This window comes from Phoenix dactylifera, chromosome 1 (genome assembly GCF_051530095.1).
Source record: "Phoenix dactylifera cultivar Ajwa chromosome 1, Ajwa_hap1_PhDact_Kaust_v1.1, whole genome shotgun sequence".
Taxonomy (NCBI): domain Eukaryota; kingdom Viridiplantae; phylum Streptophyta; class Magnoliopsida; order Arecales; family Arecaceae; genus Phoenix; species Phoenix dactylifera.
The window spans coordinates 37,533,725-37,557,149 of NC_143190.1; the positions used below are offsets into that span (position 1 = coordinate 37,533,725).

At 41.8% G+C, this 23,425-nt stretch overlaps 2 protein-coding genes across 2 annotated transcripts; both read right to left on the reverse strand.

Moving 5' to 3' along the window:
• Positions 1-634: 634 nt before the first annotated feature.
• On the reverse strand, positions 635-5,370 carry ICL (isocitrate lyase). Its single transcript, XM_008804993.5, has 3 exons — positions 4,885-5,370; positions 1,624-3,226; positions 635-1,022 (listed from the first exon to the last, which is right to left on the reverse strand). The coding sequence occupies exons 1-3, from the start codon at positions 4,942-4,944 to the stop codon at positions 931-933; spliced, it is 1,755 nt and encodes a 584-aa protein (XP_008803215.4). The 5' UTR covers positions 4,945-5,370; the 3' UTR covers positions 635-930.
• A 15,399-nt stretch (positions 5,371-20,769) lies between these two features.
• Positions 20,770-22,248, reverse strand: LOC103716822 (thiamine thiazole synthase 2, chloroplastic-like). Its single transcript, XM_008804994.5, has 2 exons — positions 21,178-22,248; positions 20,770-21,085 (listed from the first exon to the last, which is right to left on the reverse strand). Exons 1-2 carry the CDS (start codon positions 22,078-22,080, stop codon positions 20,921-20,923), a joined length of 1,068 nt encoding a protein of 355 aa, XP_008803216.3. The 5' UTR covers positions 22,081-22,248; the 3' UTR covers positions 20,770-20,920.
• Between the last annotated feature and the right edge of the window lie 1,177 nt (positions 22,249-23,425).

A 23,425-nucleotide genomic window follows, 5' to 3' on the forward strand; every position in this document is an offset into this window, starting at 1 on the left:
TGTCGCAACGTTCTTTCTTTCTTTTGTCTTTTTCTCTGTGTGTGTAAATTAAAATAATAGCTGTAGATAATTTTTTTTTGAAAAGCAGCAGCTTGAGCAAATAATATCATTATTTTCTCATATTAGTTTTTGTTTTCCATTATTACAACTAGTGTAACGGCTAATACTCTATTTCGAATAGTTTTTATAAAAGCTAAACTGAGTAAATAAGACTTGAAAGAGCTCAATTATTTAGGAATATTAGTGTTATTAAAATCTTCAATGATGCTCAAGTGACATGATTACATGGTCTCTTGACAAATAGAATTTATTATAGAGAAGAAAGCTGATAACACACTCAACACCCACATAGACATTCTTGCATGTCTTCAAAATGATCTTGAAAATATTTTTAATTTAGAAAACTTAAACACATATATATTGCTTTGAAAGCTCTATATTTTCTTCTCTTGTTCTTATTTTTGATAGTTAGAGAACTCCATCCCTTATGATGTTTATTAGTAGTTTTATTCACAGTTGCACATTTGAGAGAAAGGTGACGTTCATTATGAGCAGACAGGCACCAAATAATAGGAATAAGTGTTACAAGAAGTTCAGAGGTGTAAACCATAATATAGTCATCAAAACCATGGCAAAATGATGTGGGGAACACATGGGAGATCGTATGAAGGCTATAAATCAAGGTGATATTAGATTATATGTCCAACAATCAAGTGCCAGCATAAACTTCTGCATAAAGACATGTAGACATATTTCTTCCATGCAGTAAATTAACCACCACAGGTCCTAAAGGCTTAACATCAAAAACAACCAGCCCAATCTCCATGGAGATATTACAGGTTATTATTTATATGAACTGAAAAAAAAAAAAAAAAACCAGCGAGGCCCCCATAATCCAAGGAGAACCATTGCATCATGAGCAAATCCTCCTTACATTCTTGGCTTGGCAACCATCATGTTGCCACCATCATTCATACCTCCAGGCTTAGCCCATGTTTCCTTGAACTGCTCCTCAGTAACTCCTGTGAGCAACAAACAACATAAAATGTGTGGATTTCTCGCATGAACACTTAAATGAATTACGAAGGAAAAAAAATATAAGAGAGACAATTCCTCTTGACTCTTGATTTAAATCCTGATTATTCATTTCATTTCCTTCACTTTTCTAAAGTAAATTTAGCTTTATTGTTTTCACTGGAGTCTTTGTCAATAAACTTTATTAGTTTAAGCCATTAAAATACAATAACCAAAACAAAAATATGCAATTCCATCCATGTAGGCTCAAGTTTCAATAATCTTTTTCATCATTTCTTCCTATAATAGCTAAATTAATTATCCTAAATAAGTAAACCATTCAAACAGAAAAAGAAAAAAAAAAAGAAGACTTATTGCTCTTTGGCAAATATACATGCATATGTCTGTCTGAATGTGCTTTGAAGTGCAAAACTTCGTTTTATATCTTTGTCGATGGAATGCTTAATTTTCTTTGGCCATAGATGAGGATCAAAGTTAATTTATTATTAGTTTGTAGATATATCTAAATATTAATATTAAAAAAAATTAAAAAAAAAAAAAAACTACGCAGAAGAATATGAAGTAAAGAAGGGAGGACGACGGTCTTGCCTTTGCCCATGGCTGCAGTAGAAGAGATCCCACCCTGGACAGTCTTCAGTACCCTATCATAGTAGTTTGCCCCTGACCACTTCTGATGAGCCAGTGTGTCGACCCCATTGTTCCTCTCCTCCCTTTGGATCCTCTCCACATAAGCCAGCATCCCCCTCTTCGCATAGTCCCTCGCAAACGTATCAATCACCAGTGCATCAGCATGGAACCCAGCCAGTGTTATAAACTGCCAGCAGAAACCCAACCTTGCAATCTGGGGAATGAAGTCCGTCATCTGCTTGTCGGTCATCCCCGACGCATCCCAGTTGAAGGATGGCGAGAGGTTGTAGGCCAACATGATCTCAGGGTGCATGGACTTCACCCCCTCGGCGAATTTAGTGCACTCCACCAGGTCGGGGCTCGACGTCTCCATCCATATCAGGTCGGCATGAGGTGCAAAGGCCCAGCCCCTGACGATTGCTGCCGTGACCGAGCCTTGGAACCTATAGAAGCCTTCTCTGGTCCTAGGCAAGTCCCAGTCCCAGAAGAGGTTCTTAACACCCAGCCTCTCAGCTATCTCCCTCCCTTTCTCATTCGAAAGACACTTCTCGTAGCTTGAATGATAGGCCCATTCGTTGAGCCTCCGCCGCTTCTCGTCTTCGCTGATGTTGAGGCTACTGATTGCATCCTTGACGCAGGTAGAAAAGGATTTCAGTTTGGCCATTGACAGCCACTCGTCCTCAATGGCTTGGAGCTCCGCGCCGGCCGCTCCGGCTGCCATTGCTTCAGTTAACACACTAGCCAAGCTCCTTCCTCTGAGGTTAGGATTGGTGGCTCCCAGTATGAACTGATGGTCCCTAGAATCCACGTTGGTTTGGATCAAATTGGCCGCAACAGCATCCGTTCGAGCCACCAAGACAGTCTCGACACCCATGACGTCGAACTGCAGCCGCGCTGCGACGAGACGATTGATGTGCTCGCCGACAGCAACCAGGACTTTTCCAGCCATGTGGCCGCACTTCTTGGCCACCGCCGACTGGTCCTCGATATGGACCCCTGCCGCACCCCGTTCGACGAAAAGCTTGGAAAGCTTGACGGTGGCGGTTGCGCCGCCGAAGCCGGTGTCGCCGTCGGCGATAATGGGCTTCAGGTAATCGACATAAGGAGTACGAGCTCGCTCTTGGCGGCTCATGCTGATTCGGGCCTCCCGTTGCTTGCGGTCGTGGTAGAGCTGGGCGAAGAAGAGGTGCTCGACCTTGTTGGGGACAGTGTCGTATGGGTAGTCGGCAAGGTCGGGGCCAGGCTCATTGGTGGTGGTGTGAGTGGAGGAGCACTGCCAGCCGGAGACGTAGATGGTGTCAAGGTGCTTGGCCATCATCGTGACCTGGACCGGGTCGAGGGCGCCGAAGGTGCGGGAGGCGGTGCCATTTGCTTGGTGAGTCTTGAGGGTGCGCCACAGCTTCTTGGCAAGGTCATTGGAGGCATAGCTCTGGCGAAGGGTGCCGCGGAGGGAGACCACATCACGAGCGGTGTAGGGGCGGCGGGTGAGCTTGAACCTCTCACTGTTCCACCATGCTTGCACCTCGGCGACCTCGGCCTCCAACCGGCTTTCTTCCTCCATGATCTGCAGTAGTCCAATTGACAAATTATGCTACTGAATGCTGATCATATGCATCCAAAAAACAAAACAAAAAGTCTGATCATAGAATAGTTGTATCTATCTATCTATCTCATGAAGCATCTGAGGTTTTTCTTCAAGTTCAGAAATCCAATCATGGATTGGCCCTATCAATTCTCTTCCAAATGACACCAGATCTGGGTCTTGCCAGTCAGTCAGGCTATTGCCATCCTAGCAGAACTCAATGGAGAAATTTATTATATCTGCTTGTTTCTGTGGATTCTATTCATCAAGCGTTTGTCTCAGTATACTGCTGCAGAATCGAGCAGCTGTGATTGGCTTGGTGCACAAGGAGTAGAATATAATTTCTCATCTGGCCTGTTTTTCTGGGAGAATGGGTTAGGGTCTACCATGAAAATAGTAAGTTACCGAGGCAAAGCTCATAATTTTGCGCCACCCCTCCGTGTTATGGTTGCGATGCGATAACTCAGATGCTGTGTGCTTGCACCGTTTTCTTTCACATCAAGTATCTATATAATGTGCTAGTAACTGAAACTAGAGAACTGTGTTCTTCTAAAGTAACGATATATTACATCACAACATGTCTTTTTTTAATGATCGTGTATGTATGTATGTACATAAATATAAATGTACTTATGTATATGTATGATATAGAATGCAACACTCAAATCATTTTTATTTCTTGTTCAAATAAACTATATATATCAGCTTTATATAACACCAAAAAATATGATTAAAACAAGGGGAAAATGTGCCTGTTCATGGAATGCAAAGCATCCATTGGTGGGAGATAATTACTGAAGAACAGAAGGAGGAAAAGCAATAGCTGAGAAATATACTTTTCTTTGCTCAAAAAAAGTAAAATTAAAAACAAATACATTTTATAGGAAAAAACAAAATTCATAAACTAGGTTGATGCGTTACTGTTTTTTTTGAGATAGTGTGATGGGTCACTGTCAGCTATTCTCTAATATCTATTTGGAAATGGAATTATTGAAGCTATTGATAAAAGCAAGGTGATGGGGAAAATTTCTTACTGAGCGATTCGTGAACTTGCAAATAGCCAAATAAGTAGAAGACTGGTATCCTTATCACCAAAAAGAAAAGAAGAAGAAAGAAAACGACTGGTATTCTGTGAATCTGATGGAATATTGTCAAGTGCCATAGAATATTTCACATTACAAAAGCCGACCCATAAAAGGTTCATCGTCGTCGTATGAGAAGTTTCATACCTCATGCATACAAAATTCCTAGCCATTTCATAGGACATACAAGAGTAGCTGGAACCCATGGTTTTGGAGACAAGCATGGGTACCATGTCCAAAAAATTAAATAAGAAACCTTATATCCCCCACTGCATATCAACAAGATGAATTTAGTACTCGTCGATAGTTCATTGTTTAATGCAGGAATGATTTAGCCAAGCCAAGAATCTAGAGATCAAAATCCCATTTGAGCAATTGGTTCTAAGTTCCTTGAGTTTTGATACATGCCATGATGTCAAAACTAGAAATCAGAAATTAGAAACCCAGTCCTGCCACTCATAGCAAGTGATGAATCCTGCCATCTCTGAACAAAAACTAAATCAGCTATAGGAAACAAGTAAGAATGGAGATATCGTAAATTAGTTATGAGAGACTAACCATTGAAGGCACAGAAAAAGATGAAGCCATGGAGGAAACCCGGAGAGGTGGTGCTTGCATAAGGGCTGCAACGAATTAATGGATGGAAGTGTCCTCCATTCTCTCCATTTATAAAGGAAAAAGGATCCATATCCTTTCGGAAAAAAGTAGGCATGGTTACAGCCCATTTTTCCCAAGAAGAAAAGAACAAAAACTTTCAGACTGGTGCCTCTTCCAATATGTTTGGTGATGACAACTTATTACGTTCATCTCTCTAACATGGTTATTATGATGTAATTATTTCTTCTTTCTTTTAGGCTGTAGTTGGCTGCTATCTCCACGAGACCATACCTCCAAAAGGTTTCATAAATACTTGGAAGTTCATCAGCTCATGCAAGTTAACGCTTTGGATTCGTGTCTTCTTGCGTATGAACTGCGTGTGAACTAGCAAGATGGACACCTGTGCTTCAACAGATCATAGCCGTCCAATCAATGGCCACGCGTCCATTTCTGGTGGAGACAAACTCATCAGCAGCTTCCAAGACTTGATGAAGTCAAACTTGATCATGATGAATAATCCAAATCTACTCCAAAAGGATTTGAAACCTCAGCCCAAATTTATCCAAAATGTGAAGCAGTGGATTCATCCATTGTATATTTTTTTTCACACGGTCAATCTTGTGATGAGTTTGGGTCAATTACACTCATCAAATTGGAGGAATATTGAGCTCAAGTTTATCCAAACTTGCATTCTATAAAATTAGGTTGCATTGTGCAATGAACGAGCTAGCTAACTAGACTGCTGGTAAGTCCTATAACATTGGGAAGTTTTAGAGAGAACACAGGAGCAAATCCAATGGGCCTCATGTACCCACCCACAGACATTAAAGAGAAATTGCATTGCATGGCAGAAAATAATAGAATCAATCATGGAAAACAAACCAATTTGCTATTTTGTTCCAATGTGAAATCTTAGATGCACAAACATATCCTCTACAAACAAGTTGAAGAAAGAAAGATTCAACAATCTCGGCAGGCCAAAAATTAAAATTCTTTTCTTTTCATTCCAAGCATTGTGAATTGGGTGCCAAAGTTTTTGTTTTGTTTATATATATATATATATATATATATATATATATATATATATATATATCAGTCAACTGGATTTGAGATAATTCTTGGCTGCTTCAGTTGGTGAATTTAATAATATTTTTGTTTTTTGTGTCCGGGTTCCGTGTTTCGAGAGTCTGGATTTGTTATGTGGTGACGAAGGAAACGGTTACAAGAGATTGGACTCCCGACGTGAGAACGAGAGGGATAAGGCCGAGAGAACAGAGTAGCGTAGGCTTATCGTCAGAGGCGACGTAGGATAAGGTGCCAAACTTTCTGGAAGATTACGTGTCATGGATCGGGATCCGAGGCATCCCTCGGGCTTGTCGATATCCCAAGCTCGAGGCCTGAACATTTCATGCTGAACTTAGGGCGGCGTGGGAGAAATCTCCCATGCCACAGGGTGCTCGAGAAGGGGAGTATCATCTTAGAAGACGATTCAGTGGAGATTATTGAGCGGATTCTACTTATTGAGCGGATTCTACAGATGAAGCTGAGAAAAGCAGACCATTCTCTTTTAGTCAACATCTGAAGGCTATCGGCGGAGTGTAATGCCTTTTAGGTCGCGCATGTCTACCAGAAGGCGAAAAGAGCTGCAGATTGAGTCACCTTCTTTGCTACTCACTACTTCGATGAGATTTTCTGGACTCGCCATGTATCTGTTCTCCTATTCTTAGAGTGTACCCTTTCTTTGGACTCTCTGGATTAATATTAGCTGCCGATGTACCAAAAAAAAAAAAATATTTTATGTTGCGCTGGGCGTGCTTGGTATGTGGGTTGAGTTTGGTTTAGCAAGATGAGGAGAGGTAGGGCCATGTTCTGCTGAACGCTCACTCGCTGTAGAGAATCTTTTAACTTTCTCCCAGTCTCCAGGAGATGAAATCTGGAAGAACGTCTAGTATAAATTTGAGATCACCAGGGAACTAGCAAGCTTAATTGTTATATACTATTCAAATTGCAAAGTGGATGAGCAGGGAAACAGCAGATAAATGAATTTAACTGCCTGGGTTATGAATGCAAGTTGTAGCTAAATTGTAGATTATATTATATTGGTTCATGAGAGAAATAAATGATATTATACTGAGTAGGTGAAATAACAATATTTTTTAAGCTTTTAGATATAATAAGATAAGATCTTTCTCTTTATTAAAGGCGTAACGAGTATTCTACGTACTTTGGAATGTATCATTTTTTAATGGTCAATCAAATATGCAAAAACTACTTTTTAAGCACCAAATTTTTAGGAAAAAAAGAATTTCATGCACCAAACAAATTTAAAATGAATAGAATCCTAAGCATCAAGTCTACAGCTCAATATTCTTGGCATGCCCAAAAAGATCAATCATTCGTTCACGCGAAAGATACAACCCGAACCCTATCTCTTTGTACCCGCCATGTCCAATGGATCTGCTTGTCTTTCTAATTTTATTTCTCTCTCCACCATCTGAGCGTGGTCTTCTGAAACATAACCCTCTAGGCCATTCCTTCTCTTCCTACTCCAAGCGTGTTTTGAAGACCAAATGTTATTTGAAATAAGTTTGATGGAACTGGGAAACGGCGACTGCGACCATCACTGAACATTCAGTTGGTGTCCTCTATTTTTTTAACCCGACGGAACCATCTCTTAAAAGGCTATCTTCTAACAGAACTTGTCCACCCGAATTTACTGACACCCAGCGAAGAAAGAGCAGGCAGAACAGCACAATAGTCCTACAACAGGGTACATTAGAAGAATCATAAATACATGTAGAATAATAAACCAAGGCAACCTAGGTTTTTAAGCTCTGCATCTTCTGGATAGAATGCAGGAACCCAACTTATTTCCTTCTCACCTGCTAACAAAATTTTAAGAACCTTAACATAAGTCGCTACTATTAGAACACGCAACTCTATCAATTGATGTCAAAGACGTTATTTCGTATGAAATATTAAGTTATTTATAGACATTTTGATATATACTGTAAGCTTATCTCATACACAACTAGTAGTGATCCAATACACACTTTCAGATAAATCGATATATAATTTTCAGAACATACTTTTTATTAGTACGTGTGGTCAGATGATACACACCAAGTAATTAACTATTTTGCATTTATTTTTTTTTTAAGTTATGAGATTCACAGGCTCCGTTAGTAGCAAGAGTTTTATTCTTATTTGACTTTTAGGTTTTTTCTTTTAAGATGGGTGCCCTTCTCTCTCATGTATTGTAGGTGCCATCTTCAAGATCAGTTAAGCTATAATCCTCTATCATATTACGCCCTCTCCAACTCAAGTGATGATGACAGCTCTCTCTTCTTGACGCACATCATAGAAGAAGCAGTCACTAATAGCAAAGCACATGCATTCACTGATGCAGCAAACTTGAAGGAAAAGTTCAGCTGCGAACCCAAAGGCTTATAGGATCAGTACGATTCATACTTGTAAAATCCTGAAAGTCATAGGCCCTAAACCAGCCAATATCCATTAACAAAACCCACAGATTTCTCACAGATACCACGTAGAATTTGGGGAGGAAAAAACAGAAGACTTTTTTCAAGCTTATTTTTGTTGACAAAAGATCCATGTAGAGCTGGGTTAAAGACCGTCGGAGCGGTTGGCCTAGGAAGGGATGGGTTTCCTTTTAAGTTAAGGCGACGTAAAGGATGTAAGAAAATATAAAGTATATAAATAAATTTATCTCATCCTATCATCTTAAGCTTTTAAAACAAAACGGTAATTTCAACTTACCCATTAAAGAAAAGTTCGGCCTACATATGAGAAGAAATGTAATTAAGAAAATATAAAATATATAAATAAATCTACCTCTATCTCATCCTATTAGCTTAAGCTTTTAGGACAATGTTTCAACAGAGGAGGAGGAGGGAACAGCCATTGGTGGTGGTGGACTGACATGATGGTACTGCCGTTGACAGCAGCAACAGAGGCCTTGGAGTTAGGATGCGAGAATGGAGCGTGGTCGAATGGGAGAAGAAGAAGAGGAAGAAGAGAGATGTGGTTGCAGGCAGAAATGGGAGGAGAAGAAGAGGAAGATAGGGGTGACTGCCGACTGCAATGGGAGAAGAAGAGGAGGAGAGGAGACACGAGCGGAGACGGGGAAAAGCGGGCTTATTTTGTAGGCCTGAGCTGAGCCGTCGGACCAGAAACCTTGGGCCAGACCCGTTTTAACGAATTTTGATGTTGAGCACTGCCCGGCTCGCGAACAAGTCTACTTCCTGACCCAAGGCTACAGTCTCCTCAGGCCCAACCAAACCTTCACATCATTTAACAGCCAATCATTCATATATTCCTAATATTATACACAGAATATGCTGAACCCATTTGCAAATCTATGCCTCTCTCTTTTTTTTTCTGTTGTTGTAACGGCTGCTCTACAAAACCCTGATATATAAACAACCCATCGCATCGGCCCCTGTAAATTGTAATGTCCCTGAGGTACCCAAATATAGTTGAAGTCGCCTCTCAAAAGAAAGTGCCACTATATTCAACTACATAGATAGCTACCTAGTAACGCCGCACTATTCGCGGCATGCGTGGCTCCACATGCAGTGATATTTCAAATGAGTGTCTAGAATTTTTTTCTTTTTTTTGGTACATCGATGACTCAATGGATGTGAGTGTAGTCCATAAAGTCAGAAAGAAGTAGAAAATGCAAAAAAAGGGTACAGAGTCAGATTACACATCCGAAATAATGGATCGCATAAGAAGCCACCCAATCTATAGTATTGTTGGCCTCTCTGTACACAAAAATAGTCCGAAAAGCAATGCATTCACCTAAAAGATGGCGAATGTCGTGAAGCAACTGCATCCCTCGCAGACCGCTTGGGACTCTGGATCCTCTCGATCACTGTGGTAGTATCCCCCTCAAGAATAATGCAGATCGCACTTGGCACTCGTCTCATATAGGAGACACCCTCCCAAGCGACTCTGGCTTCGGTCTCGACAACGGTCTGGTTGAAGATGCGTCGCCTCCCAGCCGCCACTAATCTAGCATGCTGATCTCTGATGACAAACTCGGTGCCGCTACGTGATACTATCGTCGAAATTCATTTTGAGCAAATCGGAGTGTTTAAATCTATGAGATAATAATTATGGAGTCTCCTTCCAAAATTATTATATAAAAGTAGTATAAACCAAATCTTCCCATATAGCCCTCAACGCATCTATAGAATGACGACCGGCCCACTGCCACCAAGGATGACCTAGAGACACAAATGACAAAACCAAGTTACCAACCCCTCCAGTTTGGCCTCTGTTCTTTTTGTTGCTGACGAAGTAGATCCTGTGTATTAGCTCACCAGGTTTGAAGCTTAGTATCACCAGACGAATCTCCCAGGCACTCCACCATATCATCGTTCCCGAACGTTTCAGTGAAACGTTTTCAAACCAACTGTAACAACCCCAACGGACACCTGGTGATGTAACGGGATTTACAACAGAGTCTGTTAGACTCTAACAAACCCAACTAACTCTCAGACATAGCTCTATATAAAGCTATCGTCTGAGAGTCATCTGAGATATATATACTTTTCATCTTCTTCTCTGTTAGTCTTCCCCTGTTTCTATAGCATTGTTTTCATGGTATCAGAGCGGGAGATCCTGCCTGATACTTTGAACTTCATTCTTCTCCAAATATAGTAGTTCAGCAACCCATGAGTGATCATCTGGTTGATTTAGAAACTTGACTACCATGACTTCCCCAGGATCGGTGAATGCTACCAGATCCAATGAAGCTATACAAGCAGCGGAAGATTACAACATTCCACCTAAGCTGAAATTTTTGATGAATCGAGTTCAAGCCCTGGTAACAACTCAACTTACATCTGATAACTTTCTTACATGGAAAGCTCAAATCACAAGAATATTTAAGGCCAGTGGCTATCTGGGTTTCTTGGATGGTTCTACTACCTACACCCAGTCATCTGATACCTCTGATTCCTCTGCATATGAGGCTTGGCTATTAATAGATCAATATCTGGCCACGGCTCTAAACTCTACTATATCCTCCACCATCTTACCTTATGTCATTAATCTAGAGCATTGCCATCAAATATGGACAGCCTTGGATTGCAGATTAAATTCTGCAACAAGAACTCATATTATCCAGCTCAAAAATGAGCTTCACAATATCAAGAAACAGGGAGTATCAATGTCACAATATCTACATGATATTCGTCTCAAAGTCGATGCTCTGGCAGCTGCTGGTTCCTTAATTGATCCAGAGGATATTATACTTCATGTTCTTAATGGACTCCCGGCTTCCTATGATTCGTTTGCCACAGCAATTCGAACGCGTCCCTCTACACTCTCTTTGGATGAACTGTATGCTCTCCTATGCAGTGAGGAAATCATATTATCTAACAAAGAAAGGCAACAGTCAGCCACTGACTCCTCCTTCGCCTTATCTGCTATACGTAGGAGGGGACGAGGTGGACGCTTCTTCTATCCACATAAAGGTAGAGGTCGGGCAAGATCTGACTCCCGACCAGACGTCTGGCATTATTCTGGACGTGGGGGATCGAGCAAAGGCCTCCTTGAATGTCAAATATGTGGCAAGCGAGGGCACTCGGCAGCAACTTGTTGGTATCGTCTGGATACCACTTATATGGGAAATCAGCAGTCTTCTTCTGGTCATCAAGCTTACCTTACAGCTCCCTCCAGGTCTCCTTCTTCGACTGAATGGATAGTTGATAGTGGTGCGACTACTCATCTAACCGCTGATTCCTCTGCCATTCAACACTCAACTCCATACCGGGGACATGATCAGGTTACCATTGGTAATGGGGATTCTATTCCCATCAGTCATATAGGGGACGGTACACTCCACACTTCAGCTCATTCTTTTCATCTCTCTCAAATTCTTCATGTACCTCACATCTCCCACAATCTCCTATCTGTCCACAAACTTGCTACTGATAATAACTGCATTCTCATATTTGATTCTGCTGGCTGTGTTATAAAGGACAAACAAAGCAATCGGATCCTTTTTCAGGGGCGCTGCACTGAGGGACTCTATCGCATTCCCTTCACCTTTGTTCAGCATGGTTCGATTTCTACATCACCAGCCAAAGCGTTGCTCTCAACATCTTCTCCTGTCCCCTCATGGCATCTACGTCTTGGACATCCAACTGTCTCTGTTATCTCTCAAATTGCTAAGAACTCCTTGCTCAAAGGCATTCACCCATCATCTACACTCTGCTCCACCTGTTGCATGGCCAAAAGTCACAAGCTCCCCTTCAAACCAGCTCACATCTCTTCTACGAAGCCTCTTGATCTCATTCATTCGGATGTGTGGGGTCCTTCTCCTTCACCATCGGTTACAGGTTTTCAGTATTATGTCTTGTTTTTGGATGATTTTTCAAGGTTTTGTTGGGTATATCCTCTGGTGTCAAAGTCTGATGTATTCTCTACATTTGTACATTTTAAAACAATGATTGAGAATCAACTTTCCACCAAAATAAAGAGGTTCCGCTCTGATGGGGGTGGGGAATTTAACAACCAGCGCTTTCACAACTTATTTTCCACTTCTGGCATCGTTCATCAAATGTCTTCCCCTTACACTCCCGAACAAAATGGAGCAGCCGAACGGAAACATCGTCATCTCCTTGAGGTTGTTCGAAGTCTACTTCTTCACTCCTCTGTTCCGAATCACTTCTGGGTTGAAGCCTTACTCACTGCCGTTTTTCTTATCAATAGACTACCTTCTCAGTCACTTCTTCACAAATCCCCTTATGAGATACTCTTCCATCGGCACCCTGACTACAGTTTTCTAAGAACCTTTGGCTGTCGGTGCTTCCCTTGGCTTCGGCCTTTAGCTCCTACCAAATTCTCACCCAGATCTGTTCCCTGTGTCTTCTTTGGTTATTCCTCTAAACATAAAGGCTATAGGTGCTATAATCCCCTCACAGGTAAGATCATCATTTCTCGTCATGTCACCTTCGATGAAAACTTCTTTCCGTTCTCAGTCACCAAGGACACCTCTTCCTCCCAGCCATCACTTCTTCCATATCCACTACTTGTCCCAGCTTCCTTAACACAACGCTTGCCCACTTCCTCTCCTGTCACCTCTACTACATCTCATTCCTCTTCCCATTCTCTTCCTTCTCCCACCAGCTCTATTTCATCTCCACAACAGAATACCAACATACATCAATGTTCTCCTGTTGTACGGCCATCTTCAGCTCGTCCTTCCCTTCGTCATCATATGATTACAAGGTCCCAAACTGGTTCACTTCACCCGCGAAGGATTCTTTCTTTACTAACCAATGTGTCTTCCCCAACTGAACCAACCTGCTTTTCTACTGCAAATACTGATCCTCATTGGAGAGCAGCAATGTCCCAGGAGTTCAATGCTCTACTGGATCAGGAAACCTGGGAGTTGGTTCCACGGTCTCCAGAACAGCATGTCCTTGGGTGCAAATGGACATATAAGCTTAAACACAATTCAGATGGTTCATTAGCCAGATTTAAAGCTCGTTTGGTAGCTCAGGGCTTTCAGCAACAATATGGCATTGATTATGTTGAAACTTTCAGTCCGGTTGCTAAGTTCCAAACTATCCGCGTGCTGATCGCACTTGCTCTTTCTTCTCAGTGGGACATTCGCCAACTCGACGTCTCTAATGCCTTTCTCCATGGCAACCTTGATGAGACAGTCTTCATGGAGCAACCCAGAGGATTCACTGATCCCCTACGGAGTGATCATGTCTGTAGACTGAAGAAGGCTATCTACGGTCTGAAGCAAGCTCCTCGGCAATGGTTTGCCACATTCTCTGATTTCTTAAGAACTTTAGGATTTCGGGTAAGCACAGCAGATCCTTCCCTGTACTTGCTTCATCAAGGCGACACTGCAGTCTACGTTTTGATCTATGTTGATGACATCCTCATAACCGGCAATTGTAATACGGCTATCACTGAGCTCCTTCTCAAGCTGCAGGGTAGATTTAAGATTAAAGATCTTGGCATCCTATCTCATTTCTTGGGAATTAAGGCCACTTACTCTTCATCTGGTGTTGCTTTAAACCAATCAACCTATGCCACTGCTCTGCTGAATAAGGCTGGTATGCTGGATTGCAAACCAGTACAAACACCATTACCCTCAAAGCAGCAACACACCCCTGACTCAACTTTGTTTTCAGATCCTGAATTATTTCGAAGTCTAGCAGGGTCTCTACAATACCTTACCATCACTCGGCCAGATATCTCCTTTGCCGTCAACTACATATGTCAATTCATGCACTGTCCACTGCAGCTCCATTACAGCATGTTAAAACGGATTCTCCGTTATGTTAAAGGAACATTGGATCATTCTCTCTTCTACAAATCAAGCCAGCTGACTCTGTCTGCATATTGTGACTCTGACTGGGCAGGAAACAATATGGATCGCCGGTCCACAACGGGATACTGCATCTTTCTAGGCACCAATCTCATCTCTTGGTATGCAAAGAAGCAACCAACAGTTGCCAGGTCGTCCACCGAAGCCGAATACCGGGCTTTAGCCATTACAACCACTGAGCTCATCTGGCTTCGACGACTTCTTCAAGAGCTGCAGATTCCTGTCACTTCTCCTACTGATTTGTTCTGTGATAATATCTCAGCCATGACCTTAGCATCAAATCCGGTATTTCATGCACGTACAAAGCACATTGAGGTAGACTACCACTTTGTACGTGAGAAAGTTCAATCCAAGGAGGTACATCTAGCTCATATCTCCACCCTAGACCAGCCGGCTGACATCTTCACCAAAGCTCTTCCAATGCTGCGACACTCTCTCATCTGCTCCAAGCTTCATGTTCTTCCAGATCATTCAGCTTGACAGGGGATATTAGCTCACCAGGTTTGAAGCTTAGTATCACCAGACGAATCTCCCAGGCACTCCACCATATCATCGTTCCCGAACGTTTCAGTGAAACGTTTTCAAACCAACTGTAACAACCCCAACGGACACCTGGTGATGTAACGGGATTTACAACAGAGTCTGTTAGACTCTAACAAACCCAACTAACTCTCAGACATAGCTCTATATAAAGCTATCGTCTGAGAGTCATCTGAGATATATATACTTTTCATCTTCTTCTCTGTTAGTCTTCCCCTGTTTCTATAGCATTGTTTTCACTGTGGACCATTGTCTGCTTTCGATCCAATCTCAAAGGCCAGCTCTAGGCAGCCGGGAATTCACATTCTGCCTATTCTTTGCATTGACATGGAGCACTTCGATGTGAGTCTTCCGCACTGAACCACCATGTCTTGCTTATTGCAATCCCCACAGCATAATTAAAGCTAAGGGCAGCCTTTAAAGCTATGAGCTTCATTGCATGTTCATAGCCAGTTTTCAGAGTTCCATTGGGCCATTTGACTGAACTGCCACAACCTAGCTGGTGTGGTCGATGGGCACCTACCAATTTTTTTAAGACCAGATCTAGAGTGATGGACAGCATTGTATACTTGTGTGTCACAGAAGGAATCGAGGCTGCCATAAGCTTCGGTGTATTATTATACGGCGGACCAGATCTAGCGTGCTAGCTAGCATTGTATAATTGTGTCGCAGAGATCGAATCGAAGCTGTCATAAGCTTCAGTTTATTATTGTACGGCTCTAGGACTCCAACTGAAGTCTGAAAGCTACCACTCCACCTCTTCAATGTCCCTTGTTTTCAAAAAGTACCATTAGGTGGCTGGTCTCCGACATACGCGGCAGGTACTGCAGGCCAGTTCGATCATTCTGGAGAGCGATTTGACCATAATTATCAGGCAGATTCAGGAGGGCGAGAGGTGAGAGCACGGACCATCCCCTGATCCGAGACATAGGGATGATGATGGAAGATGAGGTGGTCTTCCACGCTAAGCATGTATTCAGAGAAGCCAACGGGGTGGCCGACTGGATGGCTGCCTACGCGGCCCACCACTCAGGGTACATTCTCTGGTCAGGAGAGAGGGAGCTGCCACAGGCACTTTGCGAGCTAGTGTTTTTTGATTTTATTGAATGTATTCGTATACGCATTGTATAAAAAACCTGCCAAAACAAAAAAATAAAAAATAATATATATATATATATATATATATATATATATATATATATATATATATATATATATATATATAGGGCTATAGTGTTTTTTTTTTTTTTAATACAACGGCAACTCATACCGAACTTGAATACATTCAAAAAATCAGAAAAAAGAAATTGACGAAGAGGAGAGGGAACAACCTCGAGATACTCTTAGAAAAATTCTTCTAGATGATTCGCAGCATAGGAAGCAACCCAATACTAAGGGCTATAATTTTCTTTGTGGCTTCTTCTTAAGTGACAATTGAAAATCTATTTCTATCTGCTATATAATGGAAATCCCTAAAATTGGCCGCATGGGACTACCCCAACAACGAACCCTCTTAGATAAACTAGATAATTATTGAAGGTGGAAGCCTTTGAGAAACAAATACCACATGAATTTTTATAATTAAGAGAGTGAAAGAGAGAAGATCTCCACGCACAATAACTCTCATTCCCCTTCTCCCATTATCCTCTTCCGCTGTTCCCAAAAAACGTGTGCTTAGCACATGCGCAATACTAATATCCAAAGAACAACTGGTCCTCGTTTGATCGCCATTTAACATTCAGTCCTAGCATGGCTCTTTATTTTACATTTAGTGCTTAATTTATCACTCAAGGATACTGCGTGGCTTTGGCTAATGGGAATCTGCGATTACTCGGGAAGTTAAACGAACATGCCTTGGTGGATGAACAAAAAAAAGCATATGGGGCGGGCTCCGAGGAAAAAAAAAAAAAAATGGGCTGGCTTTCTATTTTGCCATGTTCACATAGTGCCTATCTTAAAAAAAAATCAAAAAATCAAATGTGAGGACACATGCGGGCATATGCTTAATCCCACATCAGTTATTTGCAAGGTAGATCTTGGGTACTTATACGAACGAGATCAAGAAACCAAAATAAAACCATATGGTGAGCCTTTGAGGGTAAGGTCCTCGGTTATGACAAATAGTATAACTTCATCCATTTAAGCCTAAGTGTCCTCACCGATCCAAATCCATTCAAATTCAATCCCAAATTTTACGACCAGCTCGTGGTTAGCACGAATATTACCTGTGTTGCAGTGGCCCATAGCCTACATAGGTCATGGGTCGGTCCGCTTTAATACCATTTTATCACGATCCAGGATCTCACCTAAAATGGCTAGCCGAAAAGAAATATTTAGATTTCTTCATCTTGTATAAATGCCCAAGATCTACCCAATAAATAACTAATATGGAACTAAACACACGCCTGCACGGACCTTCACACAAAGACTCTTCTTACTAATGGAGTCGTTATCATGTGATTACAAATAAAAAACCTAACATCCTCTTTCTTCCTTATTTTCAGGATGTACTTTTTACTGGTACATACTACGTCGTCAAGTGATATATACCAAACAAATTAATTATCTAGTAAATTATTGCATACCTTTAAGTAAATTGATACATAATTTTCAGAATATAGTATTTACCAGTATACACTACACGATCAGATGATACATACTTAGCAAATTAGTCATCTAACAATCTAATACACATTTCCAAACAAATTGATACATAGTTTCCGGAACATCATATTCACCAGTATACACTTTATGACTGGGTGATACACATTCATCGACTTTTGATACATGCTGCAGGCCTCTTTGATACACACTTGACAGTGATCCAATACATACTTTCAAGTAAATCGATTCACAATTTTTATAATATACGTTTTAATCAGTACATACTACATAACCAGATAATACACATCAAACAAATTAGTTATCTAAAAAGTCAATACATACCTTCAAGTAAATATATACACAGTTTTCAGAATATAGTGTTTACCAGTACCGGTACACAATACACAATTTTCTAGCTTTGTCTAATTTGCTAAGTATATATCACCTGGCCATGTATTGTGTTATGATAAATACCAAATTTTGAAAGATGTGTATGGAGTTATCCAAAGGTATATATTGACTTGCTAAATAATTAATTTGTTTGGAGTATTATACCTAACCATATAGTGTGTGCCGATAAAAAATATATTCTAAAAAAGAGAAAGAAAGAGGATATATATTTTTTTTAATCACGGGACTAATAACTTTGTTAGTAAGGGAAGTTTTTGGCTTTTCATTTTTTTCTTTAAAATATATACCAAAGAAAATATAGCAAAATAAAAACATAGCTTCTTTTTTTTTTTCTCTGATGGCTCCCCCATAATTTTTGTCTATGGCTGACAGCATGTAGCTCTACTTTTTGGCTCACTAATCTATGCGCGTTCATTATCTCTGGTCCTCTTGACCGTTGTTTTGCTCTCCCGATAATAGAAAATTTTACTCTCCCGCTATTCACACCCTTTTGGTCAGCTACTCCTAGTTAATTCTAGAACTCGTCCAAGCATTCAAACAGGCCCGTACCCAGATATATTCTTATTTTTTTAGGAGCCCTCACCACCAGGCCATCCCAAGATGAACTTCAACGGTATTATACCTATTGGTGAAGATAGAGTTGGAGTGGCATTTATGATCAGAAACTAGAACTCCAGGTTGGTCACTGCCGAGAGCGTGGATCCTTCAAGATGTTAGGTTTTAGGGAGGAGCTAAGGCAACATGAAAAGGGCTCTCCTATATAAGATAGATGCTTGAGGCGGAGTGCATCATTATCAAGGGGAACTCAGCCAGGATGGTTGAGCATATCCAAGAGACAGGGCAGGAGGCTGAGCATCCATTGTTGCGCGACATCCGGCAACTGCTAAGGGATATTATGTTTCGTGAGGTGAATGAAGCTGCTGATTGGGTCGTCTCTTTTGCTGCCCACCATTCAGAAGAGTTTTTCTGGACTGGGTATGCTTTTGTTTTTTTGCCACTGTGCAGTCTACTTTCTGGTGATTCAGCTGGTTGTACTCATATGAGATTAGTGTGAGCAGCCGATATACTAAAAAAAAAAAAAAAACAGCCCCCTCACCAATATTTTTTCCTTTGCATGTAAGAATAAACCCTACTGCTTTGGCGTGAGGCTGACTATGCCACCAAGATGTTACAACATCCTAAGCTGTGTTGGCTGGGCTAGTGGTTTAGGGGGCTCGAAATGAGTGGATCTTTTTTCATGAGTCCATGCAGAGTTATGCGTTATCCGCAGTGTGATTGACTGAGTATTGATTGAGTGAAGAAATGGTTTTATTGTCTTACCTCATTCATTCAACCATAGCACCATGTATCCGTTTCTTTGTTGTAGTTGATGAACCCCTACCTTTTGCTCTGTTTTTTCTCTAGATGTCAAATCCATCAGAATGATCAAAATATTTGAATATAATAATGATGATAGCAATACAGTGTATTATATTTATCTCTTGCCTGCCGGCCTTTAGCCCGAATTGGCTGGCATCCTGCTCTACTTTGAAGAAGCACAAGATTTGTATTATCGTGGTGATAAAAAAAGACGTTATTACTCAAAACGCAGAACCCAATATATCTTCAACTCCTTCGACTGAGTTTCAAGCAGCATGCAAGATCACCATCAATTTGGATGGAAGGAGATTTTGCTGTCATATGGTATAGGGTCCCCAAGCAGATGAAACATATAGCATATCTCAGTGCAAGATGGTATAACCTATGAGGATTGTAACTTTCGAAATCTCATTACAGTGCGAGCGTCTGATGCTGAACTTGGGACCATTTGGTTCCCACGCCTCAACAAAGCAAGTCTTTAAACTTTAGTTTTTGTTGGATTTTGCTAAACCATACTTACTTATAATGCAAGTTAAAGTTTTAAGCAAAAATGATCTTTTATACCACCAAGTTGGTACGAGATTTTGTTTCTAACGAAGTGACCCAGATTTGAAATGCGCAGACGTCGATTAAATGTAGAAACCGGATGCCCCCCACTTGATTTGTCCGTTGGAAGCGCTACTTATTTATCTGCCCTTAGAAGTAGACTAAACAAATGGAAGAAGGCGTTGATGACAAAGCCATCTTGTCCGTCAATTAACGATGAACAAGCCGTCACTCTCTGGAAGGGCGAGGCAATCCTTCCATCTCCAATCATGTTGGGGATGTAAAGACCATCTGAGTTCCTTCTCTCTGCCTTTTGTTGCTTTCACAACGGCTAAGTTGTAATCTTTTTTAAGCGCTTTTGCTGTTGTAATCTTTTTTAAGCGCTTTTGCTTTCCCCTCTTCTAACATTCTTTCAAAACAGTTCTTGTACTGTACCGTAACCAGAAACCGAATCTTCACACACCCTTCCCTTATTCTGTCTTCATCTGCCTTCCCTTATCTCCTTTTCCTCCGTCCATGTCATCCTTTCCTCCCTTTTCTTCCATGGAGCTGCTGGTCTTTCAACTTTACTTCTCTTCCTACTCCAAGAGCGTATGCTTCTGTTTTAAAGATATTATTTGAAAGAAGTTCCATATAACTCAGAACCAAAACGGCCACTGTGTCATCACCGAACATTCAGTTCGAGTCCTTTCCTTATTTCCACGGAACCATCTATGTAAACCCTTCTAAAAGACGATCTTCTGATAGTTACCGAAACCCCAGCGAGCGATGAAAAACAGAGCAAGCAGGAGTACATGCAGAATAATAAATCGAATAAACCTAGGTCTTTTAGCCCTGCATTTTCCGGACAACAGACTACAAGAACAGTACTTACTAATTTCCTACTTACTTAACCAACAAAATCTTCATAACCTTTGCATATATCATATATGTCGCTAATATGCGGACATGCAAATCTATCAATTGATGTTAGAAAGAGAGCATTTCACATGAAAAATCCCGAGTTATTTATAGACTCAAGAAAGAGACATGCTAATATTATTAAAACGGAAAAACCACAAGAGAGGTTTCTGGTGTTTTTTTCTTTCACTTCTCACCACTCCCCTCCCCTCCCCTCCTCTCCTCTACTACTATTCTTCCATTCCTCACTCCTACTTAAGCATCAACGACATCCCCGCCCTCCGACGAGGCCAGCACCATCTCCGGGTGCGCCTTCTCCGCCCCGCTGGTCCCATCCAAGGCGTTCGGCCTCCCCAACGCCTTCAGCGCCAGGTGCGCCGCCTTCTGCCCAGATATCATCATCGCCCCAAACGTCGGCCCCTGCAACACCAGAAACAAATCAGCAAACATCTTATCTCCATGAACCAAAACCATTAGAAGTGAAGAAGAAAGAGAAAAGATGGAAATTTGACCATTCTGGGGGCGCCGTCTATCTCGGCGACCTCCATGCCGGTGACGATCATGCCGGGAACGATCTCCCTGGTGAGGCGGACGATGGCATCCTCCGCCGAGTTCATGTCGAGGGCCTTCATCCCCGGGACTGAGTCGATCATTCCGATGTCCTTCAACCGCTTCACACCGGTAGCTCCGAAGGGGCCGTCGTGTCCGCAGGAGCTCACCACCACCTTGGCCTCCATCACGTTCGGATCCATGCACGACTGGGTGTCGTGGTTCATCGACACCAAGGCCCAGTTAGTCACCACACCGGCGACCCTCCCTTCCTTCACGATGAGGTCCTCCGCCGCCACGGCGTTGAAGAGCTTGACGTTGGGGCGGGCGAGAAGGCGGCTCATGATGGTGGAGGTGAAGAGCGCCGCGTGCTTGATCACGACGTACGAGTCCTGCTCGTCGTAGGGGATGCCGAGCTCGTCGAGGAAGAGGTGGGCGGGCTTGCGGACGACCATGGCGGAGAAGAGCTGGCCGCCGAGCCAGGCGCCGCCGCCGGGGGAGACGGACTGCTCCACGATGGCGACGCGGACGGAGGGGTCCTTGGAGAGCTCGTACGCGCAGGAGAGCCCGGCGGACCCGGCGCCGATGATGACGACGTCGGTGTCGGCGTGGGTGATCATGTCCGTCATGTATCTCCGGGTCATCTCCCGGGAGACGATCGATTCTTTAATAGGGTTGAAGCGGATGGAGTTGAGGTCATACCTGGGGGCGGCGGCGGAGGCGGAGATGGAGAGGCTGGGGGAACTGTGGGAGCGGGTGGCGGAGACGCGCGAGGGGAGGATGAGGCCGCTGAAGGAGGAGTGGTAGTGGTCGAAGAAGGAGGTTTTGGGCTTCGCCGCGAGGGTGGAGGTGGCCATAGTCGCCATTTTTGAGGAGAATAAGAGCTTCTAGGTTCAGGGTTTCACGCGGTTCAGAGGCTTTAGAGTGATTTTCGGGATGAGGCGAGACGAAGTGAGATGGAGGGTTTTAGGCAGAAGGCGAGGCGGTGGGAGAAAAAATCTTGGGGGAGAACAGAATGGTAAATGAGTGGCTGTGGATGATGTAAATTTTTTTTTCATTTATTTATTTGAATTTAGCCGTGTGGTTTTAGATTAATTATTTTTTGATTAATTATGAGAAATTATTTTTTTCTGTTTTTGATTTAAAATAATTGGCTAACTAATTGGGAGAGATATTTGGGCGGAGTTTTTTTTTTTTTTTTTCCACTGGCTGTTCACACACAATAAGTATGAGTACCATCTATAAAATTATGAAAAAAAAAATACAAAATAGAAATATGATTCTTTCAAATAAAATTTTTGAAATGATGAATAACGCCATCTATTTACATACTGGTTGCCTCTCTGTATATATAAAGTGGTTTGTTAGGTAAAAATTTTTAACATCCAATACAAATAACAAATTGTACCAAAAAATAAATAAAATTTACTAATCTAAGAAAAGGTTAGTATCAAGTGTGGATAGTTATGATTAAGAGAGAGGTCAGGAATTTTAGTTCACGACTACAACGTGACAGAATCTAAAATCGTTTCCAGGGAATGCACATTTGGGGTGGGGGGCCCAGTTCCCACTTTCGCTTTCACCGCTGTGATGGATGCAGGCAGCGGTGCCGGTGAGGATACCTCCATCATTGCATTTGCATGCATTTCGATGCATGAATTTTACATCATTCCATTTGTATGTCTTTAATCATAATTTAATTTTTAAAGAATACAAGCATTATTATTTTGGAGGGCGACTCGGCCACCACATCAAGTGGATTCAGAAGAGATCGAGGGGTGAGAGACCACCCTTTGATCCGCGACATAGAGAAATTACAGCATGGAGATCAAAAAAAAAATTCTAGAAAAATTCTTCTACGCATGACGATCTGATTTTGCTGGATTGGTCGTCAGAATTAGGTTAGTTTTTAAGATGATTTCAAAGTTTGAATATTTAATGTTGTGTCCAGGCATGGATCTGATGTCCATATCTCAAGAAGCCTAAGGCCCTGTTTGGGGAGCTTTTGGAGGGTCAAAAAGTACTTTCTGGCCCTCCAAAAGTACTTTTAGATAAAAAATAGTGTTTGGTAAAATTTTTGAAAAATTGTTTCAACTTTTATGGGAAGCTGAAAACAGCTTTTGGAGAGAAGCTCCAATTTGGAGCTTTCCGAAAATGCTATTTTCAGCTTTGTCAGGAAGCTATTTTTTGGACCAAAATATCTCTATTTAA